The sequence below is a fragment of the Nomascus leucogenys genome, chromosome 15 (genome assembly GCF_006542625.1).
Source record: "Nomascus leucogenys isolate Asia chromosome 15, Asia_NLE_v1, whole genome shotgun sequence".
NCBI classification, from domain to species: domain Eukaryota; kingdom Metazoa; phylum Chordata; class Mammalia; order Primates; family Hylobatidae; genus Nomascus; species Nomascus leucogenys.
Window position 1 is genome coordinate 10,271,198 of NC_044395.1, and position 22,536 is coordinate 10,293,733.

General features: G+C 54.1%; 3 protein-coding genes across 4 annotated transcripts; 2 read left to right on the forward strand and 1 right to left on the reverse strand.

The window, feature by feature from the left end:
- The first annotated feature begins 11 nt into the window (after nt 1–11).
- ESAM (endothelial cell adhesion molecule) lies at nt 12–9,103 on the forward strand. The gene is made up of 7 exons (XM_030828840.1): nt 12–367; nt 3,920–4,098; nt 5,676–5,877; nt 6,056–6,211; nt 7,470–7,592; nt 7,893–8,019; nt 8,268–9,103. The coding sequence occupies exons 1-7, from the start codon at nt 106–108 to the stop codon at nt 8,581–8,583; spliced, it is 1,365 nt and encodes a 454-aa protein (XP_030684700.1). The 5' UTR covers nt 12–105; the 3' UTR covers nt 8,584–9,103.
- A 91-nt stretch (nt 9,104–9,194) lies between these two features.
- VSIG2 (V-set and immunoglobulin domain containing 2) lies at nt 9,195–14,761 on the forward strand. Its single transcript, XM_003253334.2, has 7 exons — nt 9,195–10,150; nt 10,648–10,805; nt 11,310–11,517; nt 12,357–12,515; nt 13,461–13,580; nt 13,686–13,830; nt 14,568–14,761. Exons 1-7 carry the CDS (start codon nt 10,090–10,092, stop codon nt 14,698–14,700), a joined length of 984 nt encoding a protein of 327 aa, XP_003253382.1. The 5' UTR covers nt 9,195–10,089; the 3' UTR covers nt 14,701–14,761.
- A 263-nt stretch (nt 14,762–15,024) lies between these two features.
- Nucleotides 15,025–22,314, reverse strand: NRGN (neurogranin). 2 transcript variants are annotated; one of them, XM_012495942.2, is made up of 4 exons: nt 22,125–22,314; nt 16,514–16,740; nt 16,253–16,270; nt 15,025–15,831 (listed from the first exon to the last, which is right to left on the reverse strand). In XM_012495942.2, exons 1-2 carry the CDS (start codon nt 22,137–22,139, stop codon nt 16,519–16,521), a joined length of 237 nt encoding a protein of 78 aa, XP_012351396.1. In that variant the 5' UTR covers nt 22,140–22,314; the 3' UTR covers nt 15,025–15,831; nt 16,253–16,270; nt 16,514–16,518. The 2 variants fall into 2 exon arrangements, with proteins under 2 accessions (XP_012351396.1, XP_012351397.1); XM_012495943.2 differs by having other exon boundaries at nt 16,253–16,273; nt 22,125–22,311.
- Between the last annotated feature and the right edge of the window lie 222 nt (nt 22,315–22,536).

Consider the following 22,536-nt stretch of genomic DNA (forward strand, 5'->3'; position numbering starts at 1 on the left):
CTGGAAGAGGCCTCAGGACCCCGCCGTCCGCGCCCTGGGGGCGCCCCCAGGAGGCGGACTCCGCGCGCCCCGCCCGGGAGGACGGCGACCTCTCCGCCCCCTCGAATGCCCCGCCCCGCTGTCGCCGTCGGTCCCCACCCCACCACCGGCACACAGGCGCGCAGACTTGGGCTGGAGCCGCCCTGGGTGTCAGCGGCCCGGCTCCCGCGCACGCTCCGGCCGTCGCGCAGCCGCGGCACCTGCAGGTCCGTGCGTCCCGCAGCTGGCGCCCTGACTCCGTCCCGGCCAGGGAGGGCCATGATTTCCCTCCCGGGGCCCCTGGTGACCAACTTGCTGCGGTTTTTGTTCCTGGGGCTGAGTGCCCTCGGTGAGTGAAACCCGGACCTGGAGGGGACTTGGGATGCGGGATGGGGTGAGTTCGACCCTGAGGGAGAACTTTGGCCAATGCTGCGGAACTGGGTCCCACGACTCGCCCTCCTCCCCTGACCTCCTAATCCCACTCCAGGGCATCACTGGCTGGCGCTGACTTCTCGCTTTGGCGGGGACAGCTCCCAGTTTGGGTGTGGGGGCGGATGGCGGGGGGAGGTAAGGGCATCTCTCGGAAGACCTGGGGATACCTCTGGGGTGAGTTATCGGAACCATTATTCACCCTGTCCACTCCCCAGCCCCCACCCAGCAGAGCCGGATGAGCTGAGCCGCTAGATGAGACACTGGCTAAAGAGCTTAAGGACTTAACTCTAGCCCCCCTCATCCTCGACCCCACATACAAGCCGATGAGGAATATCCCCCGGGGAAATACCCCTGGTCCCCAGGCTTGACACACGCACTTCGTGTCAATTCCCCAGCGCAGATGCTCTCTCTTGCCCCCTCCTGCTTCCTGCCCTGGGAATCAAGGGAGGTGCCCCAAAAGGACGACCGTGAGGTCATTTGGGACACAGGAAATGGGGGAGGGGTTCAAAAGCACAGAGAAACAGAATTGTGACCCCCCCCACAAGGCCCACCACCCCTATTGGTTCCCAGAGCCAAAGGGACGAGGGAAAATTGGGAGGAGGGTGGCCAAGGGTCAGAGAGGAAGGGAACCTCCTTGGAGAAAGTGTTTGGGAAGTGTTGTAGGCCTCCAGCGGCGCTGGCTTCAGCTGAAGCTGGGGTGGCTCAAAACTCCATCTGGGAGAGAAGGACCCGGCAGGACTAGGCCCTTTTAAACTGTTTCACTTGCTGTCCCTCAGCTTTCTCGCCATCTCCCTTCAAGGATCTCGAATGGGAGTGAAGGGTGGGTTTAACTATATTGACTTTAACTCATTTCTCAGGTTGGAGGATGTCAGGACAAGTAAGGCCTGGAAAGCTGTAGAGTGAAATTCAGCCACAATGATGGGGACTAAGATGAGGATCACCAGTGTCCCCTTTAGCCCGTTCTGTGCCCCACAGGTGTCGGGGCGTGCAATATTATAGTCCTTGGACAAAGTGAGTCTCAAGTACAGCCCCCCAGGCCACACCAAAGCCAGGAGTAGCCTTCTGTCCCTCTGGGCTTGGTGGGCCTGCTCCAGGATCCCTCAAACTTCTCATCCCGGCTTTCCCAACTTCAACTTCAGCTCTGTTCCTTCTGCATTCCACCCCAACTCTATCCTCCTTCCTTGTGGGGGGTGGGGGCTGAGAGAATCTCTGAAGCGAGGGAGGACAGTTCAAGTTGGCTGCCTGAGTGTCCCAGGCTTCACCTGCTGCTCATCTGCAACCCTTTGTCCTACCCCAGCTTTGAGCCTCAGTTTGTCATATTGAAGACCTGGACTCAAAAGTTCCAATCGGTCCCCCTGGGGGTTGTCCAGTTCCCGCCAGCCACTCGAGGGTTAAATGGCTCTGGTGACCCCGGGGCAACGGGCAGGCGCCCGGCTCCTCCGCTCTTCTGGGCTCTGGAGGAGGCTCTCCGGTTCAATACGCTCCTCGGTGGCTCAGTGCTGCTGCCCTTGGGGCGTGAGAAGCCCGCGGGGGGAGTTTCTCAGAGAAAGAGGGAGACTAAAAATAGTAGCCCCGGGGAGCGGGCCCATTTCGCTCTCCTTCGGCCCCTGCCGGCTCCCTCACTCTGGCCTCGGAGAGGGTCCCTTTCTTGGGCTGTCCCAGTGTCCTTCGCTCAGACCCAACCAGCCTCCTTTTCTCTCCCAGTGTCTCCGTGGACCCTGGGACCGAAAAAAACGGACCAGTTGGGTGACTTCTGAGCCAGCAGACACCCGGGATAGAGAGCAGAAAAGCCTCAGGCCCTCTTCTGTTCCTAGTTTCTGACAGGGCGAAGGGCAAGGAGCATGTGCCCAGACCCCAGTGTGTCCGTTACTATCTCTTTTAACTCTCCTCTACCTTCTGGAATTACAAATGTGGGACCTAGGGAGGTCGCTGGTGGTCCACAAGGTGAAGGAAGGGCGCGCCCCTTCTGGGCCCCAGGCAGTTTCCCGGCGGAAACCGTTTCTGGCCGCTGGGTGTGTGTTGTAGAAAGGCTGGGGGAGAGCCGGCAGCACCTGCAGGCTCCAGGCGTGCCCGGCCTCAGCGGAATGGCCAGCGGGCCGGGTCCCCAGGGGGCGTCCAGCTCCTTGAGGCAGGGATTGTTCCCTCCCGTACAGCCTCCGGTCTAGTGGCCCCCCCTTCATTGTCTTCTGCCTTATCACTGGGTACAAATTTCCTGCCCAGACCACAGAGATCCTTCAGGAAATGGGAAGGGGGATGCGGCGAAGGCCAAGTAACAGAGGTGGGGGTTCTGTACGGCGCAGCCGGGAAGCGGTGGGGGTGGCTTGCATCCTGGCCGGATCGGCTCCCAGCCCTTAAAGGCCTTCAGCCTGGCTCTCCGAGGGCGAGGGTGGAGAGCGGGGCCTGGCTGCGGCCTCCTCCCGTGTCGTTGGCCGCCTGCTCGCCACGCGGATGTGGCGTCTTCTGCTCCCAGGCAGAGGCCGAGGCCTGGAGGGAGTAGGGCCCGGAACTAGAGCGGCCAGCATCCTCAGGCCTGGCCGTGTGCAAGCCCAAGGTTACTCCCCAAAGGGCTTACCCGTTGGCTGCTCTGTTGCCTCCCCGAAGGGCAAAGGATGAGTATTTCTGGGCGCCGTGGTGCAAACGACGGCCCCCTCCTTGAAACCAACACCCCGGTCCACCCCCTGAGCCCCGGACACACGCAGGGGAGGCTTTATACTTGTCTAGAAACCGTCGTTCGCGCTGCCCTTAATTCCTTGCCACCTGAGAGGTCTCTGCCCAGATCGCCCGGACCCCAGAAGGGCTCCGAGGAGCTTTCTGCGTTTCAACCCTCCGTTTTCCGAGGGAAGCCCGCCTCTGGGACTTCGCAGGAGGGCGGGGAGCATCGCATTCACTGGGTCTGGCTTGGGCGCTGGGCCGCTCTGCTCTCTCCAGCTCCTGGCAAGCTCAGAAGGAGCCGCAGGGTTAATAGGTAACCAGGCGGCCTCCCAAACCCCTCCGCCCTTTGAGAACTCGGGAGTGAGGGACCCTGGCGGACCTGAGCAGCGTCTCTACTCTCCCTTGGCTCTCCCTCAGGAAAACTAGGGAAGCAAGTGGGCTACGTGGAGCGTACAACAGAAACAGTCGATCTGCCCTTTCTCCTGATATCTTCCCCTCCTCGCTGGAAATCTGCCCCCTCTCTCTGATGCTCAGAAATCTGCGCCTCTGGATACGAATAAATGCATAGAAATGTGTCCCCATCCCCGCTACAACTGCAGAGGCTGGCGGCGGAGAGAAGTCGTGATGAAATGGGAAGCAGGACACTGAGCCAGTGGTCTCTGGGCACCCCTTGAGGCCTCCAGGGGCCGGACCCCTCAAGGTTCCTCTTTCCAGTTAAAGCGACTTTCCTCACTCTCTCGTGAAGCCGCGTCGGGCAGGGTCCGCGGGCGGAGCTGGGAGCCTGTCTTGGGCACTCACGCCTCGCTCTTGTCTCCAGCGCCCCCATCGCGGGCCCAGCTGCAACTGCACTTGCCCGCCAACCGGTTGCAGGCGGTGGAGGGAGGGGAAGTGGTGCTTCCAGCGTGGTACACCTTGCACGGGGAGGTGTCTTCAGCCCAGCCATGGGAGGTGCCCTTTGTGATGTGGTTCTTCAAACAGAAAGAAAAGGAGGATCAGGTGAGGGAAGAACGCCTCTCAGCCTACCGCAAGTTGCGCCCAGCGGGGGTTGTAAGCAAAGAGCTGGTAGCGGTGGGAGGGGTGGAGAGGGAATGGGGGCCGGGGAAGGAGTTTCAGGGAAGAGCAGAAGTCTTCACCAATTCAGTTTTTGTTCTGATGTTGGAGACTTAACCAAACGATTATCTCTTGCCGACTTTCCCCAAAAATCCAGCACACAAAATACTGTAAAAGTGGAGAGGCATTTTACTTGGTTATGGGGGAGGAGTGGAGGAGGGGAAGAATGGAAGTTGAGGACTGGGAAACGCTTAGCGGAAGTAACACACACGACTTATAAGTTAGCATATCTCTAGCCTGACTCAGTGACTCATACCTGTAATCCCAGCACTTTGGGAGGCCGAGGCAGGCAAATCACTTGAGGCCAAGAGTTCGAGAGCAGCCTGGGCAATATGGTGAAACCCTCGTCTCTGCTAAAAATACAAAAATTACTCGGACATGGTGGCACCCGCCTGCAATCCCAGCTACTTGGGAGGCTGAGGCAGGAGAATCGCTTGGATCCACGAGACGGAGGTTGCAGTGAGCCAAAATCCAGCCACTGCGCTTAAGCCTGGGCGACAGAGTAAGACTCTGTCTCAAAAAAATTTAGCATATTTCTGTTTTCACATTCTCTGCTTTGAATACTGTCAAGTCACAGGCCACTTCTCTTCCCAGATAATTCTCATCTGTCACCTTGCCCCCCTTTATACCACCTCGAGAGCCAAGGGGCCGTCTCCTCCCACAATCTCCCACCCATCTGTCTTGACACCAGGCTTACATCCAAACACAGATTTACCCAGAAGAGAATGAAACAATATTCAGAACCCCTGAAAACTGTGTTCAAGGAAGTCATTTGGATTTTTTTGAGACAGGGGTCTTATTCTGTTGCCCAGGCTGGAGTGCAATTGGCTCACTACAGCCTCTACCGCTCCTGCTCAAGTAATCCTTCCACCTCAGCCCCCTGAGTAGCTGAGACTACAAGCACACGCCACCGTGCCAGGCTAATCTTTGTATTTTTTGTAGAGACTGTGTTTCACCATATTGCCCAGGCTGGTCTTGAACTCTTGGATTCAAGCAATCCATCTGCCTCAGCCTCCCAAAGTGCTCACAGGCATGAGGCAATGTGCCCAGCCTCATTTGATACTTTCAAAATAGATTTTCAATATTTTTTTCCTCAAAGATGCCTCCCCCATTGTGTAAGTTTCAGGTCTTACAAACCTGGACCCACCCCAGCAGTCTAAGTTGCATACGTACATACCTCCTATTTACATGTCCCTCCTCCCAATATTATGTCACCTTTCTAAACACCGCAACTGGGAGATGAGACAATGCACAGGAACCAAGAACTGTTCTGGTGAAGAGGACCCAGGGGCAGTGAGAGGGGGCTAGGGACAAAAGGTGAATGGGGAGCTGGTTCAGGTTAGAAGAATGGGTGCATGTGAGGGGCATTTGGAGAATGCCAGTTGGGAGAGGGAGAGTGGCTGAGCCTGTAGGCACAGTAGACACATGTAGTAATGACGGGGATGTGTTATGCCCCACACCAGGTGTTGTCCTACATCAATGGGGTCACAACAAGCAAACCTGGAGTATCGTTGGTCTACTCCATGCCCTCCCGGAACCTGTCCCTGCGGCTAGAGGGTCTCCAGGAGAAAGACTCTGGCCCCTACAGCTGCTCCGTGAATGTGCAAGACAAACAAGGCAACTCTAGGGGCTACAGCATCAAAACCTTAGAACTCAATGTACTGGGTGAGTGAAAAGCAGATTTCCGGACCCCTCCCCATCCACACTGGGAGGTCTGGTGAGTCTCTCTCCTAAATGGCAAAAGTTGGAGGAGGAACAAATGAAGCGATAGAAGGGTGCAGGGTGGAAGGAGAGGATCTGTGGGTCTCCTGGGTGTGGTTTTAATCTGTCTCCCCCTGCCCAGTTCCTCCAGCTCCTCCATCCTGCCATCTCCAGGGTATGCCCCGTGTGGGGGCAAACGTGACCCTGAGCTGCCAGTCTCCAAGGAGTAAGCCTGCTGTCCAATACCAGTGGGATCGGCAGCTTCCATCCTTCCAGACTTTCTTTGCACCAGCATTAGGTAAGGACACTTCTGGAAACAGCCGAGACTGTGGCTGGGTAAGGGGAAAGATGAGAGGTACCACAGGGACTGGGGTGAAAAGGGGGGCCAATGCTGATGAGCACTGGGGAGGAGGAGGAGGATGTGGGGAGGATGGGGGACAGAGAAAGATGCCCTGCCAGGGGCAGGTAATGTGTATTGTGTTAGGTGCATTCACTGTGTATACTGTTATGAAAGAGGCTCTACAGCTGGAGTGTCTGTGTTCAAATTCCAGCTCTTCTAGTGACTAGCTGTGTGACTTGGTGCCATCATTCCCGAATTTGTAAAATGTGGATTTTACACATATCAGCTTGAACTCATTAGTGTGACTTGAACACACCAGTTATAAAAAAAAATTTTAGGGATAAGTGAAACATTTTTAATATGAAGTATTCGATGATTTTAGATAGTTATGTTATTAATTTCCTAGGCATGGCAATGCTATTGTGGTTATATGGAACGATGTACTGCTTTTTTGGAGATTTATGCTGAAGTATTTACTTTAAAATATCTAAGTAAAAGAAAGAAATCAAATAAATATGGCAAAAAGTTAGCAACTGTTGGATCTAGGTTGTGGGAATATGGATTTTCATTTTGCCTCTCTTTCTACTTTTCACATGACCATTTTTATAATAGTAGCTTTTTCTTTTAAAAAACAATCTTTATTACCTCACAGGTTTGTTGGGAAATTGTGGTAAGTTCATACACATAAAGAATCTAGAGCAGTCTTTGGCACAGAGTTAGCAGCCAATAAACATTCACTGTTATAATGATTAGTCCATATAGTCCTTTAACACTCTCAGGTAGGTCATATTGTCCCCATTTTACAGATGAAGAAATGGAGATCCTCAGATATCAACTAACTTGCTTCAAGTCAGTCACATGGCCTGTTCTGGAACCCACGTTTACCAGTTCCTACCCCAGTGTTCTTTCTCTCTCATTACGCTGTCTTGCCGAAATAAAAGTAAAATGGTGTTTTGGTTTCTCTGTGCTTCACTTTCTCTGTGGCCTCCTGTCGGATATCCACTGGGGGCACTGACTGAGGACTGGCAATGGAGGTTATTGCACTAGCCAGTCTGCAGCTGGGAGCCAAGCCCAGCTGTCACACCTCTCCCCCCATCAGGGAATAGACAAGCCGTGACTCCCAGAGGGTCAAAGGGGACATTCCAGAGGAGGGACAAGATTTTTTTTTTTAATGGGAAAGAGGGTCCCTGGACTGATGGCTAAATTGTGTCCACAGATGTCATCCATGGGTCTTTAAGCCTCACCAACCTTTCCTCTTCCATGGCTGGAGTCTATATCTGCAAAGCCCACAATGAGGTGGGCACTGCCCAGTGTAATGTGACCCTGGAAGTGAGCACAGGTCAGTGAGGGGTAAGTGTGGTTAAGAAGAGTGGTCAATGGTGGGGGAGGGGTTGCAAGTGGGGAGGAGGCCTGTCTGCTGAGGCCTCTCATTGTAACAGGGCATGGAGCTTGCCCTGATCAAATGTTTGTACAAATGGTTGGTCAGTGACTGGTCATTTCCTGCTCAACAGCCACCCCTCTCCTTAACAGGGAAAAAGAGGGAATGTGTATGGTGGCAGATGGGGTGGGGGGAGTGGGACTGGAGAGGGGCGAGAACCCCTCAGCTGGGTGTCCTCCCCTGACAAGACGCCTTTTCCAGGGCCTGGAGCTGCGGTGGTTGCTGGAGCTGTTGTAGGTACCCTGGTTGGACTGGGGTTGCTGGCTGGACTGGTCATCTTGTACCACCGCCGGGGCAAGGCCCTGGAGGAGCCAGCCAACGATATCAAGTAAGTGTCCCTGGTGTCTGCTGCAGCGGGGGCTCTCCCAGCTCTCCTCACAGAGTCTGGGAATTCAGGCAGCTCTCATCTTTTGGGATGGGGCCAGTGGCTGAAACATCATTCCTGTGGGCAGGTGTTAAGGGAGAGGGAAAGGAGTCTTGAAGTGTGCAGGCAGAGGTGGCATATAAGACCAAGCATGTAGAAACTCCTCCTTCCCCCACCCACTTCTGACCTCTTGTTATTTCTTTGATGACTAGGGAGGATGCCATTGCTCCCCGGACCCTGCCCTGGCCCAAGAACTCAGACACAATCTCCAAGAATGGGACCCTTTCCTCTGTCACCTCCGCACGAGCCCTCCGGCCACCCCACGGCCCTCCCAGGCCTGGTGCATTGACCCCCACGCCCAGTCTCTCCAGCCAGGCCCTGCCCTCACCAAGACTGCCCACGACAGATGGGGCCCACCCTCAACCAATATCCCCCATCCCTGGTGGGGTTTCTTCCTCTGGCTTGAGCCGCATGGGTGCTGTGCCTGTGATGGTGCCTGCCCAGAGTCAAGCTGGCTCTCTGGTGTGATGACCCTGCCACTCATTGGCTAAAGGATTTGGGGTCTCTCCTTCCTATAGGGGTCACCTCTAGCACAAAGGCCTGAGTCATGGGAAAGAGTCACACTCCTGACCCTTAGTACTCTGCCCCCACCTCTCTTTACTGTGGGAAAACCATCTCAGTAAGACCTAAGTGTCCAGGAGATAGAAGGAGAAGAGGAAGTGGATCTGGTATTGAGAGGAGCCTCCACCCACCCCCAACTCCTCCTTATGAAGCCAGCTGCTGAAATTAGCTACTCACCAAGAGTGAGTGGCAGAGACTTCCAGTCACTGAGTCTCCCAGGCCCCCTTGATCTGTACCCCACCCCTATCTAACACCACCCTTGGCTCCCACTCCAGCTCCCTGTATTGATATAACCTGTCTGGCTGGCTTGGTTAGGTGTTACTGGGGCAGAGGATAGGAAATATCTTTTTAAAACTAACATGAAATATGTGTTGTTTTCATTTGCAAATTTAAATAAAGATACATAATGTTTGTATGAGATAAGAAACAAGTTGCCTTTTCAAACTAAGAATTCTAGAAATTGAGCTTCAGGAGGACGCAAAGTGGACCCCTTCCCAAGCTGTGTACCCAGGAGGGCTTCTCCCCACAGGCTCAGAGCAGCTCTTCTAGTGTTTAGAAGGGTCCTTGTTTGTCACGTGGAGAAGGGGAGGAGACTCTAAGCTACTCTGAACAGCAGAGGAATGGAGTTGGTACACTTTCTGCTGGAGCTCGAGTGCTCCCAGCTAGGGGGTTACGTGTACCTCATCTGCTTCTTCTTCAGGGACAGGGGAGAGGAAGCTCACGTGGGCTCCTCTCCCACACCACGGAATCCTTAACAAAACACTTCTTGCCCATCTGGAAGAGATCTCTGTTGTTACTGACGGAGAGCTGGGCATAGTATGAGGTCCAGGTGTGTGTCCAAATTCTGCCATGTTCTTTCCTACCAAGGGTGAGGTCTCCTTTAGGTCTCACTTTCTCTGCCCCTAAAATGGAGTGGCTCTGGAAATGGAGAGATGCTCATTTCTACAGAGCCTCCTACCTCAGTAAGTGGTGAAATGAAAAGGAGTGTGGACAGGAAGGGTCTGCGGCCTGGGGCTCACACCCACAGTGAGGCTCCGAGGGGACGCCACTTGCCAGCTCTGGGGTATCAGGACGCCTTCCAAAGTCAGCTTTCCTTCCGTCTCTGCAGAAGGCCCACCCCAAGCCCAGCCCTTTTCCCAAGGCCTGACAGCTTCAGACCTTGGGGAGAAGAGGAAGGAAGGAGGGAGAAGGGATAGAGGGATTGCAGAATCGGGGCTGGAGGAGAGGAGGGAGGAGCACTTTTTTTTTTTTTTAACTTGCGGTGCCGGCCTCTCCCCTGTTTGCTCTGAGATACCAGTCTCGCTCCTGCCCAGCCCGGGCGGCTGCCCTTGGGTGCTCCCTTCCCTGTCCGACAGCCAGACCGACCTTGACCGCCCACCTGGCAAGAGCAGGACCGGACGGCCGGACGCGGCCATGGCCGAGCTCCCGGGGCCCTTTCTCTGCGGGGCCCTGCTAGGCTTCCTGTGCCTGAGTGGTGAGGAGGGGCCGGGCGGGACCACGGCGAGAGCTGGGGGGCATAGGCCTGGCTTCCCCGGCTCCTCGGGACCCACTCTGTCCCCGCCAGGCCAGATGAGGCTGCCGTGGGCCGCAGGGGCCCTAAGGCGCCTGAGGTGAGGCCGGAGAGTGGGCGTCGAAGGCCCGGAGGGAGGAGGAGAGAGACCCCCAAGCCGGCGGGCGAGTTGGGCCTCTCCGCGGCACAGGCCGGAACCACTCCACCGCAGGGCTAGTGTTTTCCTTTCTCTGCTAAACACACACACCCTCTTACCTGGCCCGGTTCCGGCCCTTTTACCCACAAAGACCCGGCCCCTCCCGGAAACCTCAGGTTTTGGGAAGGGAGGGGTTGGATTGAGGGGAGAGGGTTGTGCTCTGGGGAGGGAGCCCCCAGCTTCCAATGTAGATGCCTGGGGGTGGGCCCGACCCTCCAGATCACTGGAATTTGGGTTCCCACCTCCCTCTGGTCCCCGGCCCCAGGGCTGGCCGTGGAGGTGAAGGTACCCACGGAGCCGCTGAGCACGCCCCTGGGGAAGACAGCCGAGCTGACCTGCACCTACAGCACGTCGGTGGGAGACAGCTTCGCCCTAGAGTGGAGCTTTGTGCAGCCTGGGAAGCCCATCTCTGAGTCCCATCCAGTGAGCTGAGAGCGACTGCATGAAGCTGGGTTGGCCTGCAGAGACAGGAGCCCAGGATGGGGGCATGGGGGTAGGGAGGGGGCGTTTGGGGATCAGTTTGCTTGGATGAAAAGGTAAGTGGGCTCTCCCTAGATCTCTTCAGAGCTGCAGTCTGCCTGACCCTGTATCTTTCTTTCCTCTCCCATAGCTCCTATTTCCAACTCCCCTGCCTTAGCGTATGTATCCATTGACACTAAGGTGTTGTGACTGATACCAAGATAATATGCTGCCTCTTCTGCCTCTCTCTTTGAGAGAGAGAGAGAGACCAATGAATCAGGTTCATTTAGCACCTGAAAGGGGGTGGTGTTTGGGGACAGAGATACCTTTGAGGTTCCAGCTACAGGATATCAGCCTCCCTGGCTGATGTAAGTCAGGGGCCTCTTATACCCACTTTGATGAGGAAGGACTGTAGAGTTGATGCCAGGCAGAAAAAGGCACATATGTGTGTCTTCTGCCTCTCCCCAGATCCTGTACTTCACCAATGGCCATCTGTATCCAACTGGTTCTAAGTCAAAGCGGGTCAGCCTGCTTCAGAACCCCCCCACAGTGGGGGTGGCCACACTGAAACTGACTGACGTCCACCCCTCAGATACTGGAACCTACCTCTGCCAAGTCAACAACCCACCAGATTTCTACACCAATGGGTTGGGGCTAATCAACCTTACTGTGCTGGGTAAGGCAGGCTGGGGATCCACGAGCCACATACTCTTTCACATACTTGGGGGGTTTGCACTGGTCCTGCTAAATCTCTGGTTTCTGACTTTTAGCCCAAGCACACAACTGCACTGGGGGCCCCAAGCGAAAATACTCCCTTTCCAAGTCTTCTAATTCAGGTGTTCATACTCCAACTCCATCCTCCACCGCGAGCATCTCCTCCATCAGAGCCTAATAACAGAGTGTGTGAGAGAAAGTCCTTCCCATACATGGGGATCTGAGCCTGCTCCCAGCAGCTCCATCATGGGGGAGCCTCTCATTGGTAGTTGGATTCTGTCCCTCCCAAGGTCAATGGCAGAGAAGGGGAGTGGCCACCAAAGGAACAAGGGCCCCTATTACTGAGCACCAACTTCATGCTCAGAGCTTCTGTCTCACCCCAAACTAGAGCCTGTTCAGAGATGAGCAACCAGAAAAACTAACAGAGACTGACGGTGTTTAGATGGAAAAGAGAAGGCCTAGGATGGGTGTATTACTGCTGGGTTCAACTATCCGAAGGGCTGTCATGTGGAGGAGAGATTTTAATTTCTCTTTGTGGACCCAAAGGGCAGGAACTGAAACCAATGGGTGGAGGTTATGTTAACACACATTTTGGCTCAACATGAAGAAGAATTTTCTCTAACCATCAGAATTTCCAATAGTGGAAATCCCTCAGTTCCTGGGGATGCAGTGGTGTGTGGACCCAAGAGGACCACTGTTTGATAGGGGTATTGAAGTAGAGAATGTAGCACATAATGGAGTTGGGAGTGGGGTTGGAAGATTGCTGAGGAACTTTCTGTTTTTTGGTTTTTTTTTTTGCAGTTCCCCCCAGTAATCCCTTATGCAGTCAGAGTGGACAAACCTCTGTGGGAGGCTCTACTGCACTGAGATGCAGCTCTTCTGAGGGGGCTCCTAAGCCAGTGTACAACTGGGTGCGTCTTGGAACTTTTCCTACACCTTCTCCTGGCAGCATGGTTCAAGGTAAGGGCCCAGGGCATCAGGAAGAGAGTACTGGAGACCTGGGCAAATCTGGTCTCTAAATCCCACACACCCGTATTATCAGTTCCATGACTAGGGGTATGAGACAAACCACTATACCTTTCCCTGTCTCTTCCTTGGCTTCCTGTATTGTTCCCTCCTGTCTGTTTTCCTGCAGTCTGTGGCTGCATGATCTGGGAGTATTTCTCTAGCTGAATATACTACTGATAACCTGGAAGAGAGTAGAGGGCAGGGAACATTCTGATGATGCCTACCCATCTGCTTTGGGGAGATTTCTTTTAGGTTTCCTAAGGGTCATGGGTCACTTCCAAACTTCCTAGAGAGGAAACTGAGGCAGAGTACCACGGACTGGCTGGAATCTTTTAACCAGTTTCTTTGGAGGAGCCTTAGTTTCTCGGCTTCCTCTCCCTGGATCCAGTTCTTCTCTCTCCAGCCCCAGGAAACTCCTTTATCAATCCAGAAATGAATGACCCACCCCCAGATCACCTTCCTGGTATGTGCTCTGCCTTCTAAGGCAAAGTTAAACAGTTTAGAAAAGCATTTGTGTCAGCTTAGAGCCACCCTACAGGATGCAGTTTCTAGCAATCAAGACTTTTACCCCAAACCGGGAACCTGACATCAGCCAGTAAGCACCCCACCCCGACTCCATTGCCAGTTTCTGAGTCCTTCATGAGTGCAGTCCTCCTCCTCCCAAAAAGGCAGCTATGTAGGGTGGAAAGAACAGGTAAGTTGTAGCAGCTTTGGAATTCCTCTCTGGGTCACCTCAGACACACTACTTCCTTCTTCTGAACTGGTTTCCTCCCCAGTAAAAAAAAAATTAGTTCCTCCCTGACAGGATTGTTATAAGGATGACATGAAATGTGCTGTCCTCATAGAGCTGCTCACTGAGTTGAATGAGTCGTGGAACACTTCCTCTTCATCCTCTAGATGAGGTGTCTGGCCAGCTCATTCTCACCAACCTCTCCCTGACCTCCTCGGGCACCTACCGCTGTGTGGCCACCAACCAGATGGGCAGTGCATCCTGTGAGCTGACTCTCTCTGTGACCGGTAGGGATGCTGGGTGGAGGACAGGCTGGCAGCCTTGTGTTGAGGAAGCTGTCAGCTGGTGGACCGAGGAAAGCCTGCAATTCTGAGGGTCCTGTATCTCCTTAGAACCCTCCCAAGGCCGAGTGGCTGGAGCTCTGATTGGGGTGCTCCTGGGCGTGCTGTTGCTGTCAGTTGCTGCGTTCTGCCTGATTAGGTTCCAGAAAGAGAGGGGGAAGAAGCCCAAGGAGACATATGGGGGTAGTGACCTTCGGTGAGCAGGAGGGCGGGGTGGGGGGGGGTGTTGGTGGTGCAAGGAGGGAGGAAAGGGCTTGAGTTAAAAGCGGGTGCCTGCAACCCTCGAACTCCAACATCGTTCAGTGTGTTTAGGGGCAGGAGGTGTTGTTCAGCCCTGGAATTTGCTGGTGGCAGCAGTATAAACTGTGTATTTGAGGGTACAGGCAAGCGGTACAGGGTGGAGTGGCTGGTCCACAAGCTGTGGCAGGGAAACTCAGTTTGCAGGACTGCCCTGCCCCTCCTCATATTTAATAAAGTTTACTTTTCTGTTCTGAAGGCATTTTCATATATTTTAACCACCTGGGAGTAGTAGTGGCTTGTAGATGCCGGGAAATGGATTTGTCCTGAGCAGTCAGCTGAGTTCAATTCTTCTGTGGAGGAAATCAGGAAAGGGGAGGGGAAGCTGCCTCTGCCATCCACTTTAGCTGCCAGTCAGGGTCTAGGATAGGGATCAGAGCAGTATTTCTCCAGGTGGAGTCCTCAGATTACCTGGACAGAAATCACCGGGAACTAGTTATACATTCAGATTCAGGCCACTTCTAGCCTTCCTAGAGTTGTGCGTTGGGGAGTGATGAGGCCCAGAAATTTCATTTTAACCAAAGTTCCACAGATTATTCTCAAGCACAGTGAAATTTAAAAGTCCCCAGGTTAGAGGACAGCCCTCCTCTGCAGGAGGCTTCTACTCTTCACTCAGAACTTGCCTATACCCATCAGGGAGGATGCCATCGCTCCTGGGATCTCTGAGCACACTTCTATGAGGGCTGATTCTAGCAAGGGGTTCCTGGAAAGACCCTCGTCTGCCAGCACCGTGACGACCACCAAGTCCAAGCTCCCTATGGTTGTGTGACTTCTCCCGATCCCTGAGGGCTGTGAGGGGGAATATCAATAATTAAAGTCTGTGGGTACCATACTGTCTCCTTCTTTCTGCTGGTACGGCGAATTCCTCTAGGCAGCTCAAAGAGTATTGACAGTAAGAGAAGGAATGGGCTTGAAGTCCGAGAAAAGGTAGGCAGGAAGTTTGGTTGGGTCAAAGGGGTAGGTTTCAACCTAGGTGCCTCTCCACTTCACCCCCCCAGCCCCCGATTTTTGGTTGTTGGTTTGGCCCAAGGAGACTTGTTCAAGTTCCAAGCGGAGGCCTTGTGCACCCAAACTCCCTCCCCCTGGCACCCTCTGAACACTTGGACATTCCTCTTTATTGTTCACATTCCAACCCAGCACAGTCACATGCACACGCGGAGATTAAAAACCTTTCGGCCACAGCCCCAGGAGCCCGGCGGGGGGGAGGGCGGGACCGACAGGGGCGGGGCGGGGCCGTGGAAGACTCCTCCTACCGAGCCTCCCAGGCGCTCGGCGTTTGCATAAACAAGAGAGCTGGAGAGGCTGCCCTCAACAGTGCGCTGGGGAAAGGGGAGCGAACGTGACAGGCAGGTATGGGATAGGGACTTCTCTTCCGGTCAGAGCAAGGGGCGTCCGAAACCATAAAAACCCTCTTCCCTTCATCTCACCCCAGATCCAAAGTCTTGGGGCTAGGCTGGGGCGGGAGTGGCACGGAGATGTAGGGCGCCCCTTTTAGCTGCGCACAGAACGAAAGAACTTGTTTTTTCTTTAAGTGAGTGTACTTGGGTGACGCTTAGGGCGCCCTCCGCAGTGCGCGCAGGAAAGCGCACTGAGGCTGCGGAGGCAGAGCTGCATGCTGGGTGCGGGGAGAGGTGGGCGAGAAGCAAAAGAAGGAAGACTGGGAGCGCATGGTTTAGGGTGGGGTGGAGTGGAAGGGCAAATGGGGACCATACTAGACTGCAGAACTAACTAAAAGGGCACGGACTCAGCGGCTCCGCGACGGAGCCTGCCTGGGTGAGGGAGTCTCTGGGACGCAGGGGGCTCCTGTAGCTGGCAGGTTGCTGGGCAGGAGGGGGTCACAAACACGGCAGGGAAGTCTCGTCGCTGCGAAGGGGACGCGGCATCCATCTCTCCTCGGGAACTGAGGAGAGAAAAGGTCTGAGAACCTGCCCTCTTCTGCTACTTCCTCTCGCCCTCCCCCTTCCGCCTTTCAGTACCAGGATTCTTTGGGCGGTGAGTGCCAGGGGGCCCCTGTAACCCAGAACCCCCACCCCGGGTCAAAGCGCTGAAATGAGCCCCGCGGCAGGTATGTGTGCGCGCCGCGATGTGTTTCTGTCCCTCGGCCGGGCTTGTGCAGCCAAATGGGGTGGCTGCGCATGTCGTGGTCCAGGTATGTCGCCGTCGCAGCCTTGGGCGTCTGGACGTATCAGAAAACCCGCAGGGGCAGGGTGCATTTTCCCCGGCTGGGAGGGGTGAGGGCGGGCAGAGGGAAGGGCTGGGGATTCGATCCTTTTCTCCCACTGACGGGTCCCACCCCGCCGCCTAGGGGCCGTGTTCATTACCTTTGAAAATGCTCAGTTCTTCTTCGGTCCAGGGCGGGGCAGAAGGGAGGATGCAGAGGGGAGAAACAGGTGAGCTTCTGGAATCCGCGCAACCCTCAGCCTCTTCCCACCCACCCACCTCCCATCTCGGATTTCTATCCCCCAACCCTTAGCTCCCTCCACGCCCCCTGCACCTCCAGCCCGCCCTTATTCTCCCCCTGCTCCTTCTGGGGAGGGCTGGGGAAGGGCAGCTGTCAGCCTGCCGCGCGCCGCCCGCCTCACCTGGCCTAGTCTCCGCTGGGGCCGCCGCCCGCGCCTCCCCGGGCCACCCCAGCTCCGCCAGGCCCCCCAGGGCCCGGGCCCTTCCGGCCGCGCTCTCCGCTCTTTATCTTCTTCCGCGCCATGTGGCCCCGAAAACTCGCCTGGATTTTGGCGGCGGCCGCGTTGGCGCCGGGATCGTCCAGCGGGATGTCTAGAATGTCGTCGTCCGGCTTGGAGCAGGCGTTCTCCTGGGGGCGAAGGAGGAGGGTTCTTGTGGGGTCACTGGGTCTTGATCCGCGGGAGTGGGGTAGGAATAGAGCCCTGAGCGGCAGGGACTATGGCGACGCCGGGGTAGGAGGTGCAGAGAGGGGTGTCGAGCCTGGAGCAGGGCTATGGCAGGGACACGCACTGAGGAATGGGCAGCGACAGGCGAAGAAGGTTCAGGGCCAGGTGGACAGTCATGTCTCAATTCAGGAAAGAGAAGTGCAGGCAGGATTGGGTGCGGAAGAGCCAGGCCCATCACCAGCACCGAGTTAGGGGTCTGCAGAGCTGATTGGAGGGTGGGTTTGGAGGGGCAAGGAAAACAGCAGCAGGCACTCCTGGAGTGGCCGCCTGTCCCCCTGCGCTCAGAGGGTACCTCCAGCTCAGAAGGACCCAGTCTGAGTCCAGGGTTTTCCGTGGAGAGGGTGGAGAAGCCTCAGTCCGCCAGCTTTCTCCCCAGTAGAAATGCAGAAAGCTCACAGCTGGAATTAGGGAGAGGATGGGGATACTAGTCAGTGAGCCAGCCTGCCCCAACCTAAGGCTAGAGGCCCAGAGATTGTTTTCCCATTGACTCTTCATTTTCCACTGCCCAAGGATGAACTCAAACACAGGAGATAGGAGATGATTTGGATGAAGTGATAGAGAAAAGGCTTCACTCCAAGAAAAAAAAAAAGAAAAGAAAATGAAAAGAGCAGCAGGAGCAAGAAGCCCTTTCCAGGGTGTGCTTATGAGGAAGAAGGGAATTATGGTGATAGCTACCACTTAAGCACTTACCTTGTTCCAGGTGCAGTAACCGTGTTTTACAGGCATTAGTTTATTTAGTCCCCCAAAATAAAGCTATTATGTACCTTTTTATCATTACACCTAATAAAACTAATGATTGGACTGTTTAAAAACCTACCTGGGTCATACAGTTACCAGGGACCCAAGATTCAAACCTTTGTATTTCAGAGTCCAGAATATATTGTTACCCCTACTTTGTAGGATAAGAAAATGCAGCCCAGTCAACCAGCCAAGGTCTACCATTTGCTACAGGTGTGTGGCCTTCGGCACGTTATCTAACCTTTTCCTATCTCAGCTCCTTCCTCTAAAATATCAGGATAATAGCATCCACCTCTATGAGTTGTGGGGAAGAATAAACAGCATGATATGCATAAAGTCTCTTGCACAACCTAGCTGCTCAATAAATGGTAGCTCTTATGATTGTCTTAAAAATAACATTAAGTTAATGTGAAATAGTCGTTTTTGCAGGCCAAAAGTGGTCGTATAATAACAATTTCATATGGTTCAACCTAATAATAATCAGGCCCATCTCTGTGCCCCAAACTAGGTTTCTGTTTCTCTGACAGCCTGCCCTGGCTGAAAGCAGAAGGAGTGAGGGGATTGATGATATAGATTGCAGAGGAAAGGCTATGGAATGGAGAGGAATTCAGCCTCTGAGCCCCTTTGTTGCTTAACATTACTTGCAGTATTAGCGTGGGTCAGGATGGGGATGGTTACTATGAAGTTAGAAGGACATTTCTCCTTTGATCTGGCTCTCTGGCTTCTAGGAATTTGCCTCCTTTTTTTTCATGAAGTCTTCCACTGCTTTGACTATCTTTTTCTTCTAGGACACGAGATGACCAAGGTTTCACATAATAATGGTAATTCAGTTCTGCACATTCGCTGTCCCTGCCATCATCCATCCAGTTCATAGAAGTGGACAGGATATGAGCAAGGCTTCAGTGATCACTGTCCTAGCCAGATTCTGCCCCAGGAGCACAAGCTTAAACTCCAGATGCCCAAGCCCCAGCTTATAAATTGCTCCCCTCGCCATGTTTCCTAAGGTTAGCCTCATTTCCTGGGCTTCACATTCTTCAATTTGTGCTCAAGATGCCCACAATCGATTTAAACACAGATAAAAGGAGTTACATTTTGGTAGAAGACTCCCCCCAAAAAAAGAGTTATAAAAAGGCAGGTATGGTCGTGGAGAGGCCCAACACAGGTCTAGAGTGCTCAGAAAAGTCTCCTTTGGAATTTTTTATTCTTAGAGCTCAAGTCTTTCTTGGGATATCCTCAGGGAACAGTGAGGCTTCTTCTCAAAAGAGGGTGACAACCATAAAAAAGCATTCCTGACCTACCTCTCCTCCTTGGCCTCGCAGCTGTGGAGGAGTGGGAAGGTTGAGTGGAGGAGGGGATATCTGCCTCCAACCACGCTAGACCCGACCTGCTGTCACCGCCCGCCCCAGCTGGATCCAGAATGGAAACCTGGAATAGCAGGCAAAGCCACCCCCGACGCTCCATGTTCCTCCCCAGAACCAGCTCCCTCTCCTGCCAGCTGAATTTTCAGGACAGAGCTGCCAGGTGGCCAGTCCACAGGTGGAAGAGGAAAGAGATTGAAAGGACCTGGGAAGAGGTTCACTGGTCATGGTGCCTGGCTGGTGCCTTGGTGCCTTCCAAAGCCAAGGTTGCTGGTGTGTGCCTGAGAGTTACATAGGAACTAGGGACTTCTGGGAGGGAGAAGGAGGTGGAAGGTGCCCTGGTCAGCAAAGCAGGAGCCAAGGCTTCTAGTCCCAACTGTGCACATCGCTTCATCTCTGAGAGTCTCATTTTCTTCAGCCACAACTAATGAATAAAGTCTCCTTCAGCTCCCAAATCCAAATAGCTTTAAGGATTTCCCCTGCTTGCTGCTTGTTATATGTCAGGCCCTGTGCTAAGCGCTTTGCACATATTACCTCATTTAATCCCAATTTTGGAAGTCAGGAAACAGCCTCTGAGACATTTTGTAACTTACCTGAGGTCACTCAGTTGATAAATAGTGAAGTGATGGGATTCAATAGCCTCTGCTGCTAGCCACTGCCTCAGGGCAGGTAATTATTTCTATGAATTCAGCAGGGCCAAGCCAACTAGACTAAGCAAAAGAAATGAGGAGGATCCAAAAAAAAAATGTTTCTTTCATGCGCGGTGAATGCAGGAAAAGTCATATATATATATGGCTATGTAAATCAGCAACTGCAATATTTGAATCAACAGGAAGAAAAAACCATTCCTCTGTCTCTTAAAAAAATAGGCAGATCTGTTTTCTTCTTCCTCATTTCTATTTGAGCCTCTGTACCAAGGAGAAACGGGAATAAGGCAGGACTAGATTCTTCCCAAACACCAGGTGATGCGGTCAGTGAGGAGAGCTCCAGAATCAAAGATGAAGAGGGACCTGCCTCTAGCCCCCAAGAGGTATGCTGTTCTTCCTACACATCTCAGCTCTCTCCCAGCACTGAGTCCAGCCCTCCACAGAAAGGGGAGGAAAATGCCCACCCCCAGCCCTGCCCTTCCCCAACCCTCCACACGTCACTCCTTCTTCTTCTTCCTGCCCTCCTGCACAGTCTGATACTGGTGCTCTCTCTTGCTCAGCCCTTTAGTCCTGCAGACCTAGGACAGGGCATGACTTGGGAAGGCTCCTGTGTACAGGGTGCACTGGAGGAGGTGCCCCAGACCCTGGGCCACGGAGATCTTTGTGTATCTGCTTCTTCTTTACCTTTTGGGTGGGTAGCTTCTCCTTTTTTAAGGGACACTGACTTCAACCATGTCTACTAATCCCTCAGTATGGCTCCCTGGGCACTCAAGAGCAACAGTTCCAGGCAGGGACCCCTACATCCTACTCTAATTACTACTGCAGACACAGAGGAGACCAATTCCATTCCTTCCCTGGCCTCTTGGATTCTCTGTTTACTCACCTCTTTCCAGTGACCATGTCTCCCACTTCCCCTTCCCCAGCAATACTCCCCTCTCATCCTCACCTCTCCCCTCCCCCCACATCATTTCCCAGAACCCACCACCCATTTGTCTTTTCTACTTTATACAACACTGCTGGGAGGAGGGGCTTTTCCTCAGCGGAGCCCAGGAACCTCCATGAGGAGCCCATTTCTCCCTTCACAACCAAAAAATTGCTTCCTGTAGAATAACAAGCAGAGGGAAAAGGCTAGAAGGAGATATGTTATCGGGGTGTTCTCCAGGGGGTGGGACAGTAGGTGACTGACATGTTTCTTTTTCATACTTTTCTCTAGTTTTTACGTTTTCTATTATGAGCAGATTACTTTTATAATCAATAAATATTTAGAGGAGAGGTTAAACCACAGCTTTTCGAAGAAGACAGGGCTATGTTTGAATCCTGCCTCCACAGTTAGGAGTCATGCTTCCTTGGAAAAATCTAACTTTCTAAACCTCAGTTGGCACATCTGTGAAATAATACCTACTTCACAGGGTTGTTGCGATGATTAAATATAAAGTGCTGCCTACAGGGCAGGCATTCACAAACTGGCAACTATTACTGAAACTAATAAGAGTTAAAATCGCAACAACCACCACTTGCCCCTAAGTTTTCTATGCCTCTTGGTACCCAGGTATGGGAAAGTCTCACCTATTGTAGAACTGGGCTATCCTTTCTTTCCAAATCCCACTTTTTTTTCTTTACTATGCCATAAGGTGGCAAAGTCAGTAACCTTGTGTATCATTAGCTGGTTGACTGAATGACTGAAAATACAAGGACTTTGGAATAGTCTTTCTCCAAGTGCAGAGGCAAAAAATAAATAAGCAAACAAATAAATTTCATATACGTATGATCACTGTGCTCTTCCAGGGAGGCAGGAGCCAGGGCCTGTGCCAGGCGCTTTCATACCGAGTCACCTTAGCAGCAACCCCCTTGGGCGCTGGGCACTTGCAGTACCCAGGTTTCCGCGTGGGCGCTGACAAATTGCAGACACTTCCTTCCCTCGCCAGCAGGGCTCTCTCGCGGTCACTTCACCCAGCCCCTTCCGAGCGAGAAGGCCTTGGGGGCCGGGACAACCCCTCCCCGGAACCACCCTGACTAGGCTCTTTGCAGCCAGCATCACTACCGAGCTAACCAATATGGACCAGCCTGCGCTGCACAGGGCGCTTAGGCAATCGTTGGAGGGTCATGAGGATCAGCCTGTCCGCCCACCGACGGCCGCGGCAGTGGGATGGGGAACCGGGTGGGTGCCGAAAGACGGGAGAAAGGAGTCGCTGCAGTATCTCCAGGCGATGGTTTCCAGCGTCTCACTGGGGAGGAAGTTCCTCCTGTCATCCAACCCGCAGTTCCCCTGATGCAGAGCCCTGCCGAGCTCCCAGTCCAGCCTAGACTGTCTAGCGGATGGGCGCTCAGACGCCCCCGCGAGTTGAGGAGCATTTTTCCTAGGGCTTCCAAGTCGGGCGGGCGCCTTCCCCCATCCACCACCCACGTCTCGGCAAGGACCCCTTTTCTTTTTGCTCCTAGGTCTTCCGCATCCACCTCCATCCCTCTCTCGCCCTCCACGGCTTTCTCAGGCGCCTCTCGCAGCAGACCCCGCCAGGTGCCCCTCCCCCGGGCCCTCTAACTTACGGTGCAGCAGTCCATGCTGGTGTCGGGGGTCCTCGGCGGGGACGAAGGCTGGCGGAGGGCGGGGGTGGGGTCTGTGTGGTGCCGGGTGGGGGCTCTGGGACAGTCGGCCGCCAGCAGACCCGCGCCGAAACAGCAGCTCTGCTCTCGGGTCCGGTCTCCCGCGCTCGGCTCCGCTCGCGAATGTAACCTGAGCCCCGCGGCCGGGAAGCCAATCAGGAGCAGCCTCCGGCAGGGTGGGCGGGGAGAAGTGGAGGGAGGACCACGCCCTCTCGCGTCTCTCTCCACCGCGCTCCCGCTCCTGCCCCAGCCCCTCCGCCTACACGCTTGTATCCAAGCCTCCTACGCACTCCATCCTCCCGGGCGCAATCCCCTGGCTTGCTAGGCGGCGGACTGCCAGGCAGATGTACGCCGG

What these genes read in the sequence shown, in the direction of transcription:
- VSIG2 (XM_003253334.2), top strand. Translation starts at nt 10,090, where the DNA reads ATGGCCGAGCTCCCGGGGCCCTTTCTCTGCGGGGCCCTGCTAGGCTTC. An exon ending in AATCAACCTTACTGTGCTGG is followed by an intron (nt 11,518 to 12,356) that starts GTAAGGCAGGCT and finishes TTTTTTTTGCAG; the next exon opens with TTCCCCCCAGTAATCCCTTA. An exon ending in TCCTGGCAGCATGGTTCAAG is followed by an intron (nt 12,516 to 13,460) that starts GTAAGGGCCCAG and finishes TTCATCCTCTAG; the next exon opens with ATGAGGTGTCTGGCCAGCTC.
- ESAM (XM_030828840.1), top strand. Translation starts at nt 106, where the DNA reads ATGCCCCGCCCCGCTGTCGCCGTCGGTCCCCACCCCACCACCGGCACA. An exon ending in AGAAAGAAAAGGAGGATCAG is followed by an intron (nt 4,099 to 5,675) that starts GTGAGGGAAGAA and finishes GCCCCACACCAG; the next exon opens with GTGTTGTCCTACATCAATGG. An exon ending in GAGCCAGCCAACGATATCAA is followed by an intron (nt 8,020 to 8,267) that starts GTAAGTGTCCCT and finishes TTTGATGACTAG; the next exon opens with GGAGGATGCCATTGCTCCCC.